Genomic DNA, 16721 nt, shown 5'->3' on the forward strand with positions numbered 1-16721 from the left:
TACCTTTTGGCTATTCTGAATAATGTTGTTAGGAACATGGTTCAACAGATCTCTTTGAGATCCTGTTTTCAGTTCTTTTGGTTATACCCCAGGAAGTGGAATTGCTGGGTCATATGGTAAATCTATTTTAAATTTTGAGAACAGAGTCTGCACCATTTCATATTTCCTACCAACAGTGCACAGTGGTTTCCCCACATCCTTGTCAAAATGTATTTTCTGCCTTGCTGATGGTAGCTGTCCTAATGGATATAAGGTGGTATCTCTTCTTGGGTTTGATTTGCATTTCCCTAATGATTAGTGATGTTGAGCATCTTTTCATATGCTTGTTGGTCATTTGTATATCACCTTTGGAGAAATGTCTTGTTCAAATCCTTTGCCCAATTTTTAATCAGATTATTTGACTTTTTTGTTTTGTGGTTTTGTATATTGGCACCTTATCAGATATATGACTTGCAAGTACTTTCTACCATTCTGTGAGTTGCCTTTTCACTCTATGGATTGTCTTTTAGTGCACAAAAGTGCTTGAGTTTGATATAGTTCCATATATTTTTCTTTGGTTGCCTCTCATGTCCAATAAATCATTGTCACAACCAATATCATGAAGCTTTTCCACTCTATTTTCTTCTAGGAGTTTTATAAAAGTTTTTGGTGTTATGTTTAGGTCTTTAATCCATTTTGAGTTAATTTTTGTTTATTGTTTAGGATAAGGGTCAAATTTCATTCTTTTGCATGTGGATATTCAGTTTTCCCGACACCATTTGTTGCAGAGACTGTTCTTCCTCCATTGAGTGGTGGTCTTGGTACCCCAGTCAAAGATCATTTGACCATATGCAAAGGTTTATTTTTGGGCTCTATATTCCATTTAATCTATTAAAGTACGAACTTATATTAACAATTTCCTAATGATGAATGATTGCTTGTGTCCCTTGATTAATTCTCCCCAGTGAATGTGATCCTAGGCAAATAATTTTAACAGGTCTGTTAAGAACTTTAGACATACTGAAATAACTATTTTAAAGCCTTTGTCTGTTAAGTATAACACCCTGGCTATCTTGGGTTCAATTTCTTTTGACTATTTTTTCTTCCTACTGTGGATAACATTTTTCTTTTTTTGTATATATCAAGTGATTTTTTACTAAATATTGTCATTTTGAATAATATATGTAGAGATTCTGGATTCTATTATCTTCCTCTGAAGAGTATTTTTTATCCTCAACTGAATACGTGTTTTTGATTTGAGAGAGAAAAACATTGATGTGAGAGAGAAACATCTATCAGTTGCCTCTTTGCACACACCCCAACCAGGGACCGAACCTGCAACCTAGATATGTGCCCTGATGGGGAATCTAACCCACGATCTTTTGGTGTACGGGGTGATACTCCCACCAACTGAGCCACCTGGCCAGGGCAAAAATGCATTTTAATACACCTAATCTACCAAACATCATAGCTTAGCCTAGCCTACCTTTAAGATGCTCAGAACACAATATCCGCCCCCCCCCCCCAAAAAAAAGCTGGCAACACAGTACACTGTAGATTATCAGTATCAGTTGTTTACCCTTGTGATCTAATGCCTGATTGGGAGCCGCATCAGGAGAGGATCTTATCGCACATTGCTAGCTCAAAAAAAAAAAAAAAAATCAAAATTCAAAGTAGTTTCTACTTAATTCGTATTGCTTTCTCACCATCATAAGATCAAAGACTCATCAGTTAGATGATTTTTAGTTAAGTCAGGAACCATCTGCATTATATTCCAAGAGACTTCCCCCAATGACATATCTATTTTTGTACCAGCACTATAATGTTTTAAATATGATAGCTTTAGAACACATTTAGTGGCTCTAAAAGTTATTTCAGTCCACCCCACATTCATTCCCCTTATTCTTTTTCAGAATTTCAATATTCATCTTCAAGTGTGTTTTCAAAAACTTTAGAATCTTTTGTCAAGTTTCCAAAAGACTCTTCCAGTTAAGCTGGAATAACAGGTTTCCCAGACTAGCAAATAACTATAAAGTTGGATAAAATACATGAAACAAACAGCTTTCAGACAATAGAAAGTATTGCGCGTGTGTGTGCGCGTGCGCGCGCAGACACACACACACACACACACACACACACACACACAGGGAACATTTTCAAACTTGGCACAGAGCACTGAAATCCAAGCAAAACACATCAGGCAGAAATGAGAATTAAGGGCACTAAATAGTAGAAAACGGTGCAGGCCTCCATAAGTCCATATGGGAGTATCCAGAGAGGATGAGCCCTCCTAAGGCTTACCAAATAACAGCTGCTAGAGAGTTGAGAAAACATTCTAGAAGGTGAGCAGTGCTTGGGAAAAAAGCAGTGCTGAGAACACTGAAGTTCCAGGGCTGCCAGAATTTAGAAATCCTACAATACCTCCTTAAATCCCTAGCTGAGATACCAGAATATTATATGTCAACTGTAATTGAGAAATAAAAAGTGATTTTAAAAAACACCCCAAAATGAATGGTTTCAGCCAGCAATGAAAAATTGTTTATAGTATTTCAGATTATATTACTCTGATCTTACTGATTAAAAATAAATTAGATATTATTAATCTTAGTAATAGGAGACTGAATCAATAAGCAATTAATAGAAGAAATATAAATTACCAATGAATATAGGGAAGGATGCTCAATATCCCTCTTATTTAAATAAATGCAAATAAAATAATGATGCCATTTAACATGTTATGGTGACAGAAATCAGAAACGGTTAATATCTAGTGACAGTACAGGGGAAATGTACGTTGTTAGTTGCTATGTGTGGGAGGTTAATTTGATGGGAAATTTTTGGATCACAATGTTATAAGCAAAAAATGAGTATGTACTCTGATCCACTATGACAGAGCACTTTCCCATGTAATTGTGTATCCTATTGATTCCCAGGATATCTTCAACCACACAGGCTGTTTTATGGGCCCAACTTTAGACTTGCAGAATCAGATTTTTTGTGAGTGGCTTAGGTATATTTGTTTCATAATTTCTTCTCATGTCTCTCTTACATACTTAAAGAATCAGATTTATCCAAAAGAATACTCTTAAAAGTATGCAGATATAAGTGCATGCATGTTTGATGGAGTATTGGGGAAATAATAATAAATAATGAAAATAAATCAGTATGATACAATACAATGTGGTCTTTAAAGTGAATGTTCTGTATGTAGAGACAAAATTATATTGGTAAATGAAAAAAAGTCACGGAACAGGATCCATAAGCATGATTATGTGATTAGGGAAAACATATATTTGTGTATGCACCAGAGTAGTGCCCCTTTCCTTATACACTGTTTCATTTTCTGTGGTTTTAGTTAACTGTTGTCATTTGTGGTAACGAAAATATTAATTGGAAAATTCCAGAAATAAACAGTTTCTAAGTTTTACATTGCATGCTGTTCTGAGTAGCGTGATGACATTTTGTGTCACTCTGCTGAGACAAGAATCATCCCTTTGTCCAATATCTGGTTATCAGATTGAATGCAGTGCTGTTCAAGTAACCCTTATTTTACTGCCCCCAAGTGCTCAAGAGAAACTGGCAAGTACTGCCTGTAAGTGAAAAGGAGAAAGTTCTCAACTTAATTGGGAAAGAAAGAAAATCCTATGCTGAGGTTGCTAAAATCTACAGTTAAGAATGAATCTTCTATCCGTGAAATTGTGAAGAAGGAAAAAAAAATTGTGCTATTTTTGCTGTTACAACTTTTTTGGCTTTAAAAGTTACAGCTTCAGTTCATTAGTGCTTAGTTAAGATGGAAAAGGCATTAAATTTGTGGGTGGAAGATAGGAACAGAAAACATGTTCTAAGTGATAAGATATTGTGCCAGAAAGCATTGAGCCTATATAAAGACTTGAGCAAAGTGTCCCCTGAAATAAATGACCACATTCACATAACTTTTTTACAGCATATTGTTATAATTATTGTATTTTATTAGTTGTTAATCTCTTTGTGCCTAATTTATAGAATAAACCTTATTAAAGGTATGTATGCAAAAAATACATGGTATATATAGGTTTGGTACTATTTGCAGTTTCACGTATCTACAGTGGGGTCTTGGAACATAACCTCCATGGAGAAAGGGGGACTATTATAAATTATCTGGGAGAATGTACACATTTAATAGTGGTTTCTAGAGGGATAGACTTACCCCCTTCACCCTTTTTTTCTTTAAATCATCAAACCGAGGATATGTTTATTGATGAGAGAGAGAAACTGATGTGAGAAATACCGATGGGTTGCTTCCTGGATGTTTCCCGACTGGGGATTGAACCCACAACCTGGGTATGTTCCCTGACCAAGAATTAAACCTGAAACCTTTTAGTGCATGGAACAACGTTCCATTCAACTGAGCCACATTGGCCAGGGCTATCCTTTTTGTTTTGTGAATTTCTTATATAGCTTTGATTTTCTTACGAGTGGTTTTTATACTGATATTAATTCAAGGAAAATCACTTTTGGAAGTTGGTATGTGAACAGTGAAATATATTTTGACTCTATATTAGGTAAATTAATTTCAGTTAGTTAAAACCTTGTTTGGCTAAAGAATCTTTCAGTTGGGTTTATCATGGGAGGCCTCAGTGATTTGAATTGAAGTTATATTATATAGTATGCTTTCTCAAAGTAAAAACAGCATTTTGTTGTGTTTGTTGTTTTGCCTTTTTTAAGTTATATATTCAATATTAATACTTTTCTTTTAAGAACCCTCAACAACTAGTACTGCTTCAAATTATCCAGATGTGTTAACAAGGCCTTCTCTTCATCGGAGCCATCTGAATTTCTCCATGTTGGAATCTCCTACATTACACAGTCAGCCCTCCACATCCTCGGCATTCCCAATTGGCAGTTCTGGATTTTCCCTTGTAAAGGAAATTAAAGATTCTACCTCTCAGCATGATGATGATAACATCTCAACTACCAGTGGGTTTTCTTCAAGAGCTTCTGATAAAGGTATTCTTGGCATTAGGTAGTAAAATTAAATTTCATAGTATAATTTTTTTCTAACTTAGTCTTAATTTTCATTTTCTGTTTATAAAAATCTAGGGTCTTACAATTAATGCTGTTATTATGCATTACATATTTTTGTTTCAGATATAACTGTTTCAAAGAATACTTCAGTGCTCCCTCTGTGGTCCCCAGAGGCTGAACGGTCTCATTCACTCTCACAGCACACTGCCACCAGCTCAAAGAAACCAGCATTCAACTTGTCTGCCTTTGGAACACTTTCCCCTGTGAGTACTAATTGGAAGTGATTTAATTACATTAATTTAGAGTGTTTATTGCTTATAACTTATCATTGTATTTCTGTGCAGTCACTTGGGAGTTCTTCATTCCTTAAAACAAGTCAGCTTGGAGATTCTCCTTTTTATCCTGGAAAAACAACGTATGGTGGGGCAGCAGCTGCTGTAAGACAGCCTAAACTACAAAACACACCATATCAGGTTGGTTTGAAAAAAAGAAGGATTGATATTATTTAAAAAATTGATAAGTAACTTTGCACTCAATGAATTTTGGTTCAATCATTCTTTGGTAAAATGACAGATGTGTACACTGAGTGGCCAGATTATTATGATCTCTGAACGCTTAATAATCTGGCCACTTTGTGTGTGTGTGTGTGTGTGTGTATGTATACATATATTAGAGGCCCGGTGCATGAATTCGTGCATGGGCGGTTGGCCGGCCTGCCTGCTGGTCGAACTCCTGGTCGAGGGGACAATTTGCATATTAGCCTTTTATTATATAGGATATACACTGAGTGGCCAGATTATTATGCGTCCAGAGATCATAATAATCTGGCCACTCAGTGTATATTATAAAATTATTTTCATTTAGGGACTATATGAACATTATTTTAGACCTAAGCGAACTTTTTGTACATTACGTGTGTGTGTGTGTGTGTAGGAAGTGTGATGATTAATTCCTTTTTAAAAAAAAATTGAGGTGTAAATTACATATAGTAAAATTTACCTTTATTAAGAGTATTTGAATTTTAACAAAACACAGTTGTGTAACCACTTCTGTAATCAAAATATTGAACAAACATTTTCATCACCTTAAGGTATTACATTGTGCATCTTTAATGAACCGCTCTTCCTATTTCTACCCTTGGGCAACCACTGATCTGTTTTATTTCCCTATAATTTTGGTTTTTCCAGAATGTCATATAAATTTAATTATATAGTATGTAATCTTTTTGAATATGGCTTATTCTATTTAATATGATGCATGAATTCAATCTGTATTTTTGCATATATCAATAGTTAGTTCCTTTTTATTGCTGAGTTATAATACAGTTTGTTTATCCATTTGCCAGTGAAAGAATACTTGGATTATTTACAGTTTTTGGTTATTGTGAATAAAGCTGATGTGAGCATTAATTTTCATTTCTCTTGGGTAAATACCTAGAAGTTTGACTTTTGGGTCATATGATAAAAATACATTAAACTTTATAGTAATCTGTTACTGTTTTCCAAAGTGGCTGGTACCACTTTGCATTCCCACCAGTAATGTAAGAAGCTTCTGGCCAGCACTTGTTTTGGTTATCAGCTTATTTTCTGTTTTTTATTTTAGTCATTCTAATAGGCATATAGTGGAACTCCAACTGCTGTGGTTTTTATTTCTGTTTCCCTAATGACATTGAGAATCTTTTCATGTGCTTATTTGCCATCAGTATATCTTCTTTAGTGAAATATCTCTTCAGATCATTTGCCTGTTTTTAATATGCTTGTTTTCTTATTAATGCTTTTCAAGAGTTCATTATTCAGGGTATAAGTCCTTTGTTAGAAAAGTATTTTGTAAATATTTTTATTCTTTTCTCTGACTTGTCTTAATGTCTTTCAAGAGAATTTTTCTTTTGATGAGATTTGACATACTGTTTTTTGTGTTTTTTTTTTTTCTTCCATGGTTCATGGTTTTGATGTAATAATCATTCTTGTGTAACCCAAGGTCACAGAGATTTTATTTTCTCTTATGTTTTCTTGTAGAAGCTTTTTTTAGGTTTCAGTTTAGGCCTGTAAATCATTTGAGTTAATTTTTGTATGTGACATGAGGTATGGATTAAGATTCATATTTTTAATATGAATGTCCAATTTCTTTAGTGTGTACCACTTGTTGAAAAGACTATACTTTTTCCACTGAATTAATTGCCTTTGCACCTTTGTCAAAATCAGTTGACCATATTGTGGCTCTGTTTCTGGACTTTCTATTTCTCATTGATCTATGTATCAATTCTTTTGCCAACACTAAACTGTCTTGGTTATTATAGCTTTATAGTAAGTCTTGAAATCAGATGATATGAGTCCTCCAGCTTTTTTTTTTTTCTTCAAGCTTGTTTTGGCTTTCCTAATTCCTTTCGTGTTTCATAATTTTAGAATCCACACGTCACTTTTTACAGTCTACAGGGATTTTGTGTGGGGTTACATTGAGTTTAAAGATCAACTTCGGAAAATATACATCTTAACAAAATTGAGTCTTTCAATCCATGAGCAAGTTTGTCCCTCTGTTTACTTAGGTTTTTTTTTTTTGTTTTGTTAATCCTCACCCAAGGATATTTTTTTCCATTGACTTTTAGAGAGAGTGGAAGGGATGGAGGATTGGAGGGAGAAAGAAACATCGATGTGAGAGAGACACATCCATCAGCTGTCTCCTGTACATGCTCCCAACCGACTAGGGCCAGGGATCGAATCTGCAACCCAGGCAGGTGCCCTTGACCGAGAATCAAACCCATGACCCCTCGGTGCAAAGGGCCAATGCTCTAACCACTATGAAACACTGGTCAAGGCTGTTTAGGTCTTTTACATTTTCTTTCATCAGTATTTTGTCACACCAACCTTGTACCTATTTTACTACATTTATATAAAAATAATTCATGTTATTTGGTGTTAGCCAAGAATAACTTGCCTAAGTAGTCTATTCAATAAATTGAATTCATAGTTAAAATACCTCCCAGCAAAGAAAAACTTCAGGCCCAGATAAATTCCCTGGTGAATTCTACCAAACACAAACATTTCCATTTACTTCTCAACACATTTATGAACTGAAGACATTATAAGAAAGCTACAGACCATTATTTCTCATGAATTACAGACATACACCTTCTCAACAAATATTTGCAAATTAAACATATATATATATATATCTAGTTAATATAAAAGAGAAACATGTAAATTGACCGTACCTCCGCTACACTCACCAGCCAATCAGGAGCGAGTATGCAAATTAACCTGACAAAGCTGGCGGGTTAATTTGCATATGTAGGCGCCGAGCGGCCTGGGTCCCAGGAACATCTATGGGACCCAGGACACTCCTAGCCTGTAGGCCTGCGTGTAGGCCCTGAGTGGCCAGCGTTCCCAGAACACCCCTGGCCACTCTGGGCCTATGGGCGCAGGCGCCAAGCGGCTGGGGGCATTACTGTGTTGCCATGGTGACGTGGTGGATGTTCCCACTCCACAGCTGCTTGCGTGTGCATCAGCACCAAGTGGCGGCCCCCAGCCCCGCACCCACAACATAGGACTGGCTGCTGGCCTCAGGGGAGTGCGGAGACCCCTGCGGCCGCCGCCGCGCGGCCCAAGATCTCCACACGCCCCTAGCCTAGCACCCACAATGTGGAGCTGGCTGCCGGCCTCGGGGGCGTGCCCCCCCAGGCAGCGGGGACACACCCCTAACCCAGTGGACGCAACGCAGGGGGTCCTCTACACATGAGCTGCAGAGGAAACACCTTTTCTTTTATTTTTAAAAAAATATATTTTATTGATTTTTTTACAGAGAAGAGGGGAGAGGGATAGACAGTTGGAAACATCGATGAGAGAGAAACATCGATCAGCTGCCTCCTGCACACTCCCCACTGGGGATGTGCCCCCAACCAAGGTACATGCCCTTGACTGTAATTGAACCTGGCATCCTTCAGTCTGCAGGCTGACGCTCTATCCACTGAGCCAAACCAGTTCAAGCGTAAACACCTTTTCTGACCACTCATTGGCTAAGCTCCCTGTCCGCTGCCACTTGCAGTGTTCTTGGTAACTTGGGTAATAAGAATCCAAGAAGGTGATCTAGGGTTTTTCCACCACTCTCCTGGAGGAAAAAACAAAGGTCCGCTGCTGGAGGGGCTAAGAAATGTCATATCCTGCCCTAGCCGGTTTGGCTCAGTGGATAGAACCTCGGCCTGCCGAATGCAGGGTCCGGGTTCGATTCTGATCAAGGGCATGTACCTAGGTTACAGGCTCCTCCCTGACTGGGGCCCAGGTCAGGCCTCATGCAAGAGGCAACCAATCAAAGTGTCTCTCTCACATTGATGTTTCTTTCTGTCTCTCCCTCTCTCTTCCACACTCTCTAAAAATCAATGGAGGATGTGAGGGTGATCTGGCTGCGACATCTGTCACCCCATTGATCACCAGGGTTGATTCGGCTGATCTGGCTGGCTAGGTGGGTGTCCCCCTCCTCCCTCACCAATCCATGTGCGTCCCTCCCAAAGCTGCGCGCTCGGTCAAAGAGGACGACCTTCCCCCCGGAGGAGAGGACCGGTCTTCGGTCAAGGGTATACGAGTAGCTGCACTCCCCTGCTAGAACCTCCAAACAAGCTCTCTAAAAATCAATGGAAACATATCCTCAGGTGAGGATAAAAAAAAGAAAGAAAGAAATGTCATATTCTATGAAAGACACATCTTGAAAATGCCTAAAGAAAGTTGTCATTTTTTCATGGTGAAGGGACTGGAGTCCGTGTTGATGAAAACACCTTGGCGGCTGCGGTGACTGGCAGTGGCTGCAGCAGCAGGGTGATGGGGCTAGCTCCTTCCCCTGATCAACCTGATCGCCTCCTGCAGAGGGAGTCCAGACTGTGGCTTAGGCCTGTAGGACATCCCCTGAGGGCTCCCAGTCTGTGAGAGGGGGCAGGCTGGGCTGAGGGAAACCCCCCGTCCGTGCACGAATTTCGTGCACCAGGCCACTAGTATATATATATATCAAGACTATTTTATCATGATCAAGTGGGTTGTATCCTGGGAATTCAGGGTTGGTTCAACATTTGAAAATTATTGTTGTCTACCATGTAAGTAAAGAATAAAAATTATATGAATATTTCCAGATGCATAAAACTCATTTGACAAAATCCACTATCCATTCATGATAACACTTTTAAGGATACCTAGGAATAGATGGGAACCTTCTCAACCTGAAAAATTGTGTTTACAGAAAATCTTCAGCTACCATCATACTATTGGTAAAAAACAGAATATTTTCCTTCTAGGATTAGAAAGAAAACAAGGATGTCTGCTGTCACTGGTACTGTTAAATGTGCTGCAGTTCCTAGCTAACACAAGAAAAAAGAAATACAAGGCATACATATTGAAAATGAAGTAATAAAGTTATTTGTATTCATAGGCAATGTGCTTATCTATATAGAAAAATCCCAAGAAACTACCATAAGATGTTATCAGACTTAAAAAGTGGGCTTAGCAAAGTCATAGTATACAAGGTCAATCTAAAAAATCAAAATCAGTTGTATTTACATATACCCATTAGCAGAGAACACTTGGAAACTAATAACTTTTAAAAATATGTCAATTTAAGGTAAATTGCACCATTCTGTGTTTTGTCCTAGGAGTTTCTTGAGGCTCTTAAAAATTCTGTTTCATGTATATGTTGTTATTCTACTTACATTATAGATTTGGACATTTTAAAAATGGAGGAGTAATATTTTTAAGCATGTAGGCAATCTGTGACAGAATTGCACAGAAACAAGTATATTTAAAGATACTGTCTTATCTTTAGAATAGTTTCTTGTTTTCCTAATTAGAGAATGTTTTCATAAATAGTTAGCAATAATTACGAGTCATTTCTGAGTGTGTACATGAACGGCAATATTTTGTTTTTTAAGAAAGTGCTAACTGGATCTTGGAGTTACACAAGGAATTTTTCAAGCTTAAACTGGATTATATTATTATTTTTTTAATCATCACCTGAGGACATACTTAAGAGAGGAAATGGGAGAGAGAAAAACATTGATATGAGCAAGAAACATTGATTGGTTGCATTCTGTATGTGCCCCAAAGGGGGATTGAACCTGCAACCCAGGTTTGTGCCCTGACCAGGAGTCCAACTGGCAACTTTTTGGTGCACAGGACGACACTCAACCAACTGAGCCACTCTGGCTATGCAAGGATTATATTAATTTTTAAAAGACATTTTTACATTTAAAATAGATAGGTTGGCATATTAGTAGAAGATAGATGATGATGCAAGCTCATGATCCATGGAGTAATCCAAGTAAGAGTGTATTCCTGCTACTTTCTCCTCCGTTTCTTATATTGAATCCTATACTTTTAATGCTGAGTTCTGACATACCATCCTTCTCAAGACAGACGTCCAAATATTTATTTTGACATTTGGGATGAATCTATTTGCTATTCCTTTCCTAGAGTGTTAAGAGTTGGAAGGTATATTAAACGTTCTCTAATTCATTTCCATTTTATTGCTTCGTGAACTAAGGCACCGAGGGGCCAGTGGCCAGGAGAATCCAGTGACAGGACAGATTTTCATAATTTCCTAGAGGATTTTAATGCTGCCTCACATTCACCAAAGCCTCTGGCCTGAACAGCAGTCCTAATGGACCAAAGCCTCTGGCCTGAACAGCAATCCTAATGGGCACCAAGTTGTGTTAATAAAACTAATGTAGACTATTGTAGCTACTCTGGAAATACAATGAATGTTTAGTATCTGAGAGAGAAATGTTATTTAAAGTAGTTATTATGATTTAGTTTTTCAGATATTATGAGCTATTTGTAGAAACTGGGTTATATATATATATATACATACATATATATTTTTTTAAATATATTTTTATTGATTTCAGAGAGGAAGCAAGAGGAGACAGATAGAAACATCAATGATGAGAGAGACACATTTATTGGTTGCCTCCTGCAGGCATCCCAGCCAGGGCCAGGGATGGAGCCTGCAACCTAGGTAACGTGCCCTTGACCAGAATGGAACTGGGTACCCTTCAGTCCACAGGCCGACGCTTTATCCACTGAGTCAGATGGCTAAACTGGGTTATATTTTGGTTGTAGTAATACATCTTTTCTGTATTAAGCATTGCTAAACTACTTTGATTTGTGGTAGTCACTTGGTTATTGGAAAGTTGTATTGCATAAAAGGAAGTGTTTCTATTGGAATTTGTAAACATTGCTTTTGTATTAAAGGTTACTTGTGCCCAGTCAGTGTGGCTCAGATGTTGAGCCTTGTCTTAGGTACCAGGAGGTTGTGGTTCGATTCCCAGTCAAGGCACATTCCCGGGTTGTGGACTGTGGGCTCAATCCCCGGAGGAGGGTGTGCAGGAGGCAGTCATCAATGATGTTCCTATTGCTCTATCCCTCTCCCTTCCTCTTAAAAAACAATAAAAACATATATAAAATTAAAAAAAAGTTACTTGTCTTCTTATAAGCTTATTTCCTTAAGTGCAATTTTAAGAAATAGCTAATTTATTAAGAAATAGCTTGTGTATTTAAACTTTTTCTTGTATTAACCCTTTGCACTCGCTTGCTTTTTTCTCGATTCCTTTATTCTAATGCTAACCATGTCGAGTCACACTCGACATCCGAGTGCAAAAGATTAAAATTAGAGAAACAATTCGTTTTAAAATTTGTAACAGAGTTTGTTTAATTATCTTGGAATCCTATCTAATAAAGAGGGAATATGCTAATTGACCCTCACACTGTCAAAAAGATGGTGGCGCCCACAGCCAATAAGGAGGGAATATGCTAATTGACTGCCCCACCCTCAAAGATGGCGGCATCCGCATCCAATAAGGAGGGAATATGCTAATTAACTGCCATGCCCTCAAAGATGGCAGCGCTCACAGCCACAAGATGCGGCACCCAGCCCCTCAGCCCTGCCAGGGTGGTAGATGCGCAGCAAGGCCGGGCCCGCCCCCAGGTGCCTGCCTCCGGAGTCCCCCAGTCCCCTCAGCCCCCCATCCGCCCAGGGCCGGCCCGAGGCACAGGCAAGCCTCGGATTGTGGCTGCCCAGCCACCCAGGGCCGCCCGAGGCTCAGGTGAGGCTTGTGCTGCCGGCAGTGGCAGCAGCAGAGGTGTGATGGGGTGTCGCCTTCCCCTGATCGCTGGGTCGCCTCCTGCCCCTGAGGGCTCCTGGACTGTGAGGGGGCAGGCCGGGCTGAGGGACCTCTCTCTATTGCATGAATTTTCATGTACCAGGCCTCTAGTTTACTATAATTAAATGTTATTTAATACCCAGAATAACTAATATTTTAACACAGTTGTCATTAACTTAGTGTTCTTTGGTTTAAATATTAGGGATAGCCCAGCTGATGTTGCTCAGTTGTTGAATGTCAACCCGTGAACCATGAAGTCACTGGTTCGATTCCTTGTCAGGGCACATGCCTGGATTGCAGGCTCAGTCCCCCAGTGGGGAGTGTGCAGGAGGAAGCCAGTGGATGTTTTTCATCGATGTTTCTCTCTATCCCTCTCCCTTCCTCTCTCTTTAAAATCAATACAAACATTTAAAAAAATATTAGGGATAAGTAGATCAAGATAATGTTAGACTGTTTTACCAGTTATCTAATTTTTCCCATTTAATATAGTTGGGAGAGCGTTAGCGTGGTGCATGCTATAGTACCATTTTTTTTTTCATTGTAAAAGTAATTTCTCAGGCAGAGAATAGATTTTCAATAAAGGCATAAAGAAAAATATTTGAATATATAATTAACAACATTACTCAGAGATAAATTGTTACATTAATCCTGTTTTGCTTTGGACACCATTCAGTTTTGTAAATGTTCTCATTTTCTGACAAAGTTTTAGAGTTTACAGTTCCAACAAGTAATATAAGTTTTACTTTATAGGTACCATTCAGAAGACAGATGAAAGCTAAACAAGTCAATGCAGAATACTATGGTGTGACTAGTTCAACAGCTCGGCGAATATTGCAATCTTTAGAGAAGATGTCAAGCCCTTTAGCGGTAAATGTTTAAAATCACAATTAAAAGCAGAAGTGTAACAAAATTTGAGTTCAATGAAAAGTCTTAATTTTGTTATTGTTTAAAAATTAACAGGATGCAAAAAGAATTCCATCTGTTGTTTCTTCTCCACTGAATTCTGTAAGTTGACTTTTTAACATCTTAAAATAGATTTTTATATATTGGTGATGAAAGTTGTATTTTTTAAAGTTTGCCATCTATTCTAATACTATTTTATTTCTTCAGCCTCTTGATAGGAGAGGGATAGATACCACCACAGATTTTCAGGCCAAAAGGGAAAAGGTAAGGCTTTATTAGCATTTATTTGTGCAAATTATCAGCAGCTTTTTTAAAAAATATTTTTTATTGATTTCAGAGAGGAAGAGAGAGAGAGAAACATCAATGATGAGAGATAATCATTGATCGGCTGCCTCCTGCACACCCCACATTGGGGATTGAGCCCACAACCTGGGCATGTGCCCTTGACTGGCAATCGAACCATGACATCCTGGTTCATAGGTCGACACTCAACCACTGAATCACAAAGGCCGGGCAGTATCAGCAGTTTTGTTTTGTGTATTTTTAAGTTAGCAAATAGACGAATTTAGTTGATATTCATAGGAAACGTGTTTGAAAAATAAGATTTTAAGAAATTGCACATTTTTGCCTTTTGTGAGGGATTTAGCACAATGCTTTATGTAGTAAGTGCTCAGTCATTATATTTTGGTTATTTGGCATTTCCACCTTCAGCATCTTGGCAGTCTTTATAAGTAACTTTTACATTTTGATAAATAAAAATAGGAATGAACAGAGCTTGAAGTGTTCAGCAATTATAAATTCAGTGAACTGAAGCGCTCACTGAACATGGTTATCTTTGCAAACTTTCCTTGTTACCAGACATTATGTCAAGCCTATTGTGTGTAATAGAATTTCAAATTGGCATCATTCAGCCAAAAATACTCTTTAAGATATCAGAGGTATTAAAACATTATGATATAGCTTATATATTGAGAGCCATTTTTAGTATATTCTTTTTTGTTAAAATTAGTTTTGGAGATTACTTTGGAAAAAATAAAATGCTTGAGAGTGTTTAAAAGATGTAAATTTTGTTTTATATTTGTGGCTAGTTAACTTTAGGGGAAGCAGATTCCCAGATCCTTACTTGTAGAAGCATTTACTACAACACTTTGTTCCCTCAGAAGTAATTGATTAAAATTATCAAAATTCTCTGAATTAATTTGGGGACTGTATTTGAGATACTGGTAAAATATAATTATTTTTACTAAAATTCTAATGCAGAAAAGAAAGCAAAAATTGAGTTTCTTCCTTGAAGTATTGTTGCTTCTCCATTTTTAGAATTATCTAGACATTTGTAATCAGGCAAGAGAGGGGATCCATTATTACCTGCTGTGGTGAGATTAATCCATTAGCTGCTTTTCTCAGATTCCCATTTTATATCAGATTGCATAAAAAGAAGTAAGTTTAAAAACTTACGCCATAATAGAAGTTTTCATCAACAAACGTTTTTATTAATGGTTGCGTATAATACCAATAAAATCTTATTAATGGCTGTTAAGAATTATAATGGACAGATACAATATTATAGTTCATCTTTCACAGATGTAATCAGAGTTGCAGGATCACACTTGTGATGAGGATTTAGAGAAGAAGTAGTAACCATACAGAGGCCTTGCCTAGGAATTCAGTGCTGTTCACAGCTGCTGTTGAGTGAAAGGACTGTATTTATAATATTACAATCTTTGGACAGAGTCAATGCTCTAGACTTTATAGTCATCTTAAACCAACAGGATTTTTACTGTGTTCACTGTAGCAAAAGATTGTTGACAAAAATACTTGAGTTCTTAGACAATAAAGCCAGTTTACTTAAAGATTTGGAATGCTTTACTAACTAGGCTTAAATTGTAAGAATTTCGTTTGGTTTTTAAAAACAATAAAGTTAACTTGGACAGAGATTTGCTCACATTTTTAGCAATTAAAATATTTTCATTGCTGGTTTAAAAATATCTGTAGCTGAAGAAAATTTAGATAGTAATTTTGGGGGAAATATGGCAAAATCAACTTTAGTTTATATATTTGAAATTCATCCTGTAAAACCTTAGATTTGTGAAACAGTTTTGAATATAGTTCCTATTTTGTGTGTGTGTACGTGTAGTCATTAAGTCTGAAATTATTTTGGAATTTTATATATATGTAGGTATATAAATAAACACAGAGACACACACATACACCTTTGGTTCTCTTACTATCAGCTTTCTTAGTATTTGTTTGCATTTACTGGGTATTTCTCTGAGAAGTACTCATAGTCTCTAGGTCACATTAGCTATTGTCAAATAATTTTTTGCTATGCATCACCGATAATGTATGAAAATGAAGGTTTGTCTTTGATTTCTTTTTACCTATAAGGTGGTCTGTCAATATCCCCCAGTTCAGAGGCTCATGACCCCAAAGTCAGTATCCATAGCAGCAAATCGAACTGCTTATTTTAAACCATCTCTGACCCCATCTGGTGAATTAAAGAAGACTAATCAAAGAATAGATAAAAAACACAGTGTGAGTATGGGTTTATTTTCACTAGTCTTTGAATGTTGATTAAATTGAATAAGAATAAATAATGTAACATATAAGTACTCTACCATTGCAGATCATACCTACAGTTTGTGAATTAGTGATGATTATGAATTGGGACACTTTAAAATGGCTGGCACCATAATCAAATCCCAAG

At 37.3% G+C, this 16721-nt stretch overlaps 1 protein-coding gene across 3 annotated transcripts in view; it reads left to right on the forward strand.

Moving 5' to 3' along the window:
- NUP153 (nucleoporin 153) overlaps nucleotides 1-16721 on the forward strand; it is a 68473-nt gene that overhangs the window by 18148 nt on the left and 33604 nt on the right. For all 3 annotated transcript variants that reach the window (XM_008146084.3, XM_028152377.2, XM_054721443.1), the window contains exons 3-9: nucleotides 4717-4965; nucleotides 5107-5246; nucleotides 5328-5456; nucleotides 13865-13981; nucleotides 14075-14119; nucleotides 14225-14281; nucleotides 16403-16549. In XM_008146084.3, coding sequence (XP_008144306.2) covers nucleotides 4717-4965; nucleotides 5107-5246; nucleotides 5328-5456; nucleotides 13865-13981; nucleotides 14075-14119; nucleotides 14225-14281; nucleotides 16403-16549 — 884 coding nt within the window. The remainder of the gene's footprint in view (nucleotides 1-4716; nucleotides 4966-5106; nucleotides 5247-5327; nucleotides 5457-13864; nucleotides 13982-14074; nucleotides 14120-14224; nucleotides 14282-16402; nucleotides 16550-16721) is intronic.

This window comes from Eptesicus fuscus, chromosome 9, assembly GCF_027574615.1.
Source record: "Eptesicus fuscus isolate TK198812 chromosome 9, DD_ASM_mEF_20220401, whole genome shotgun sequence".
NCBI classification, from domain to species: Eukaryota; Metazoa; Chordata; class Mammalia; order Chiroptera; family Vespertilionidae; genus Eptesicus; species Eptesicus fuscus.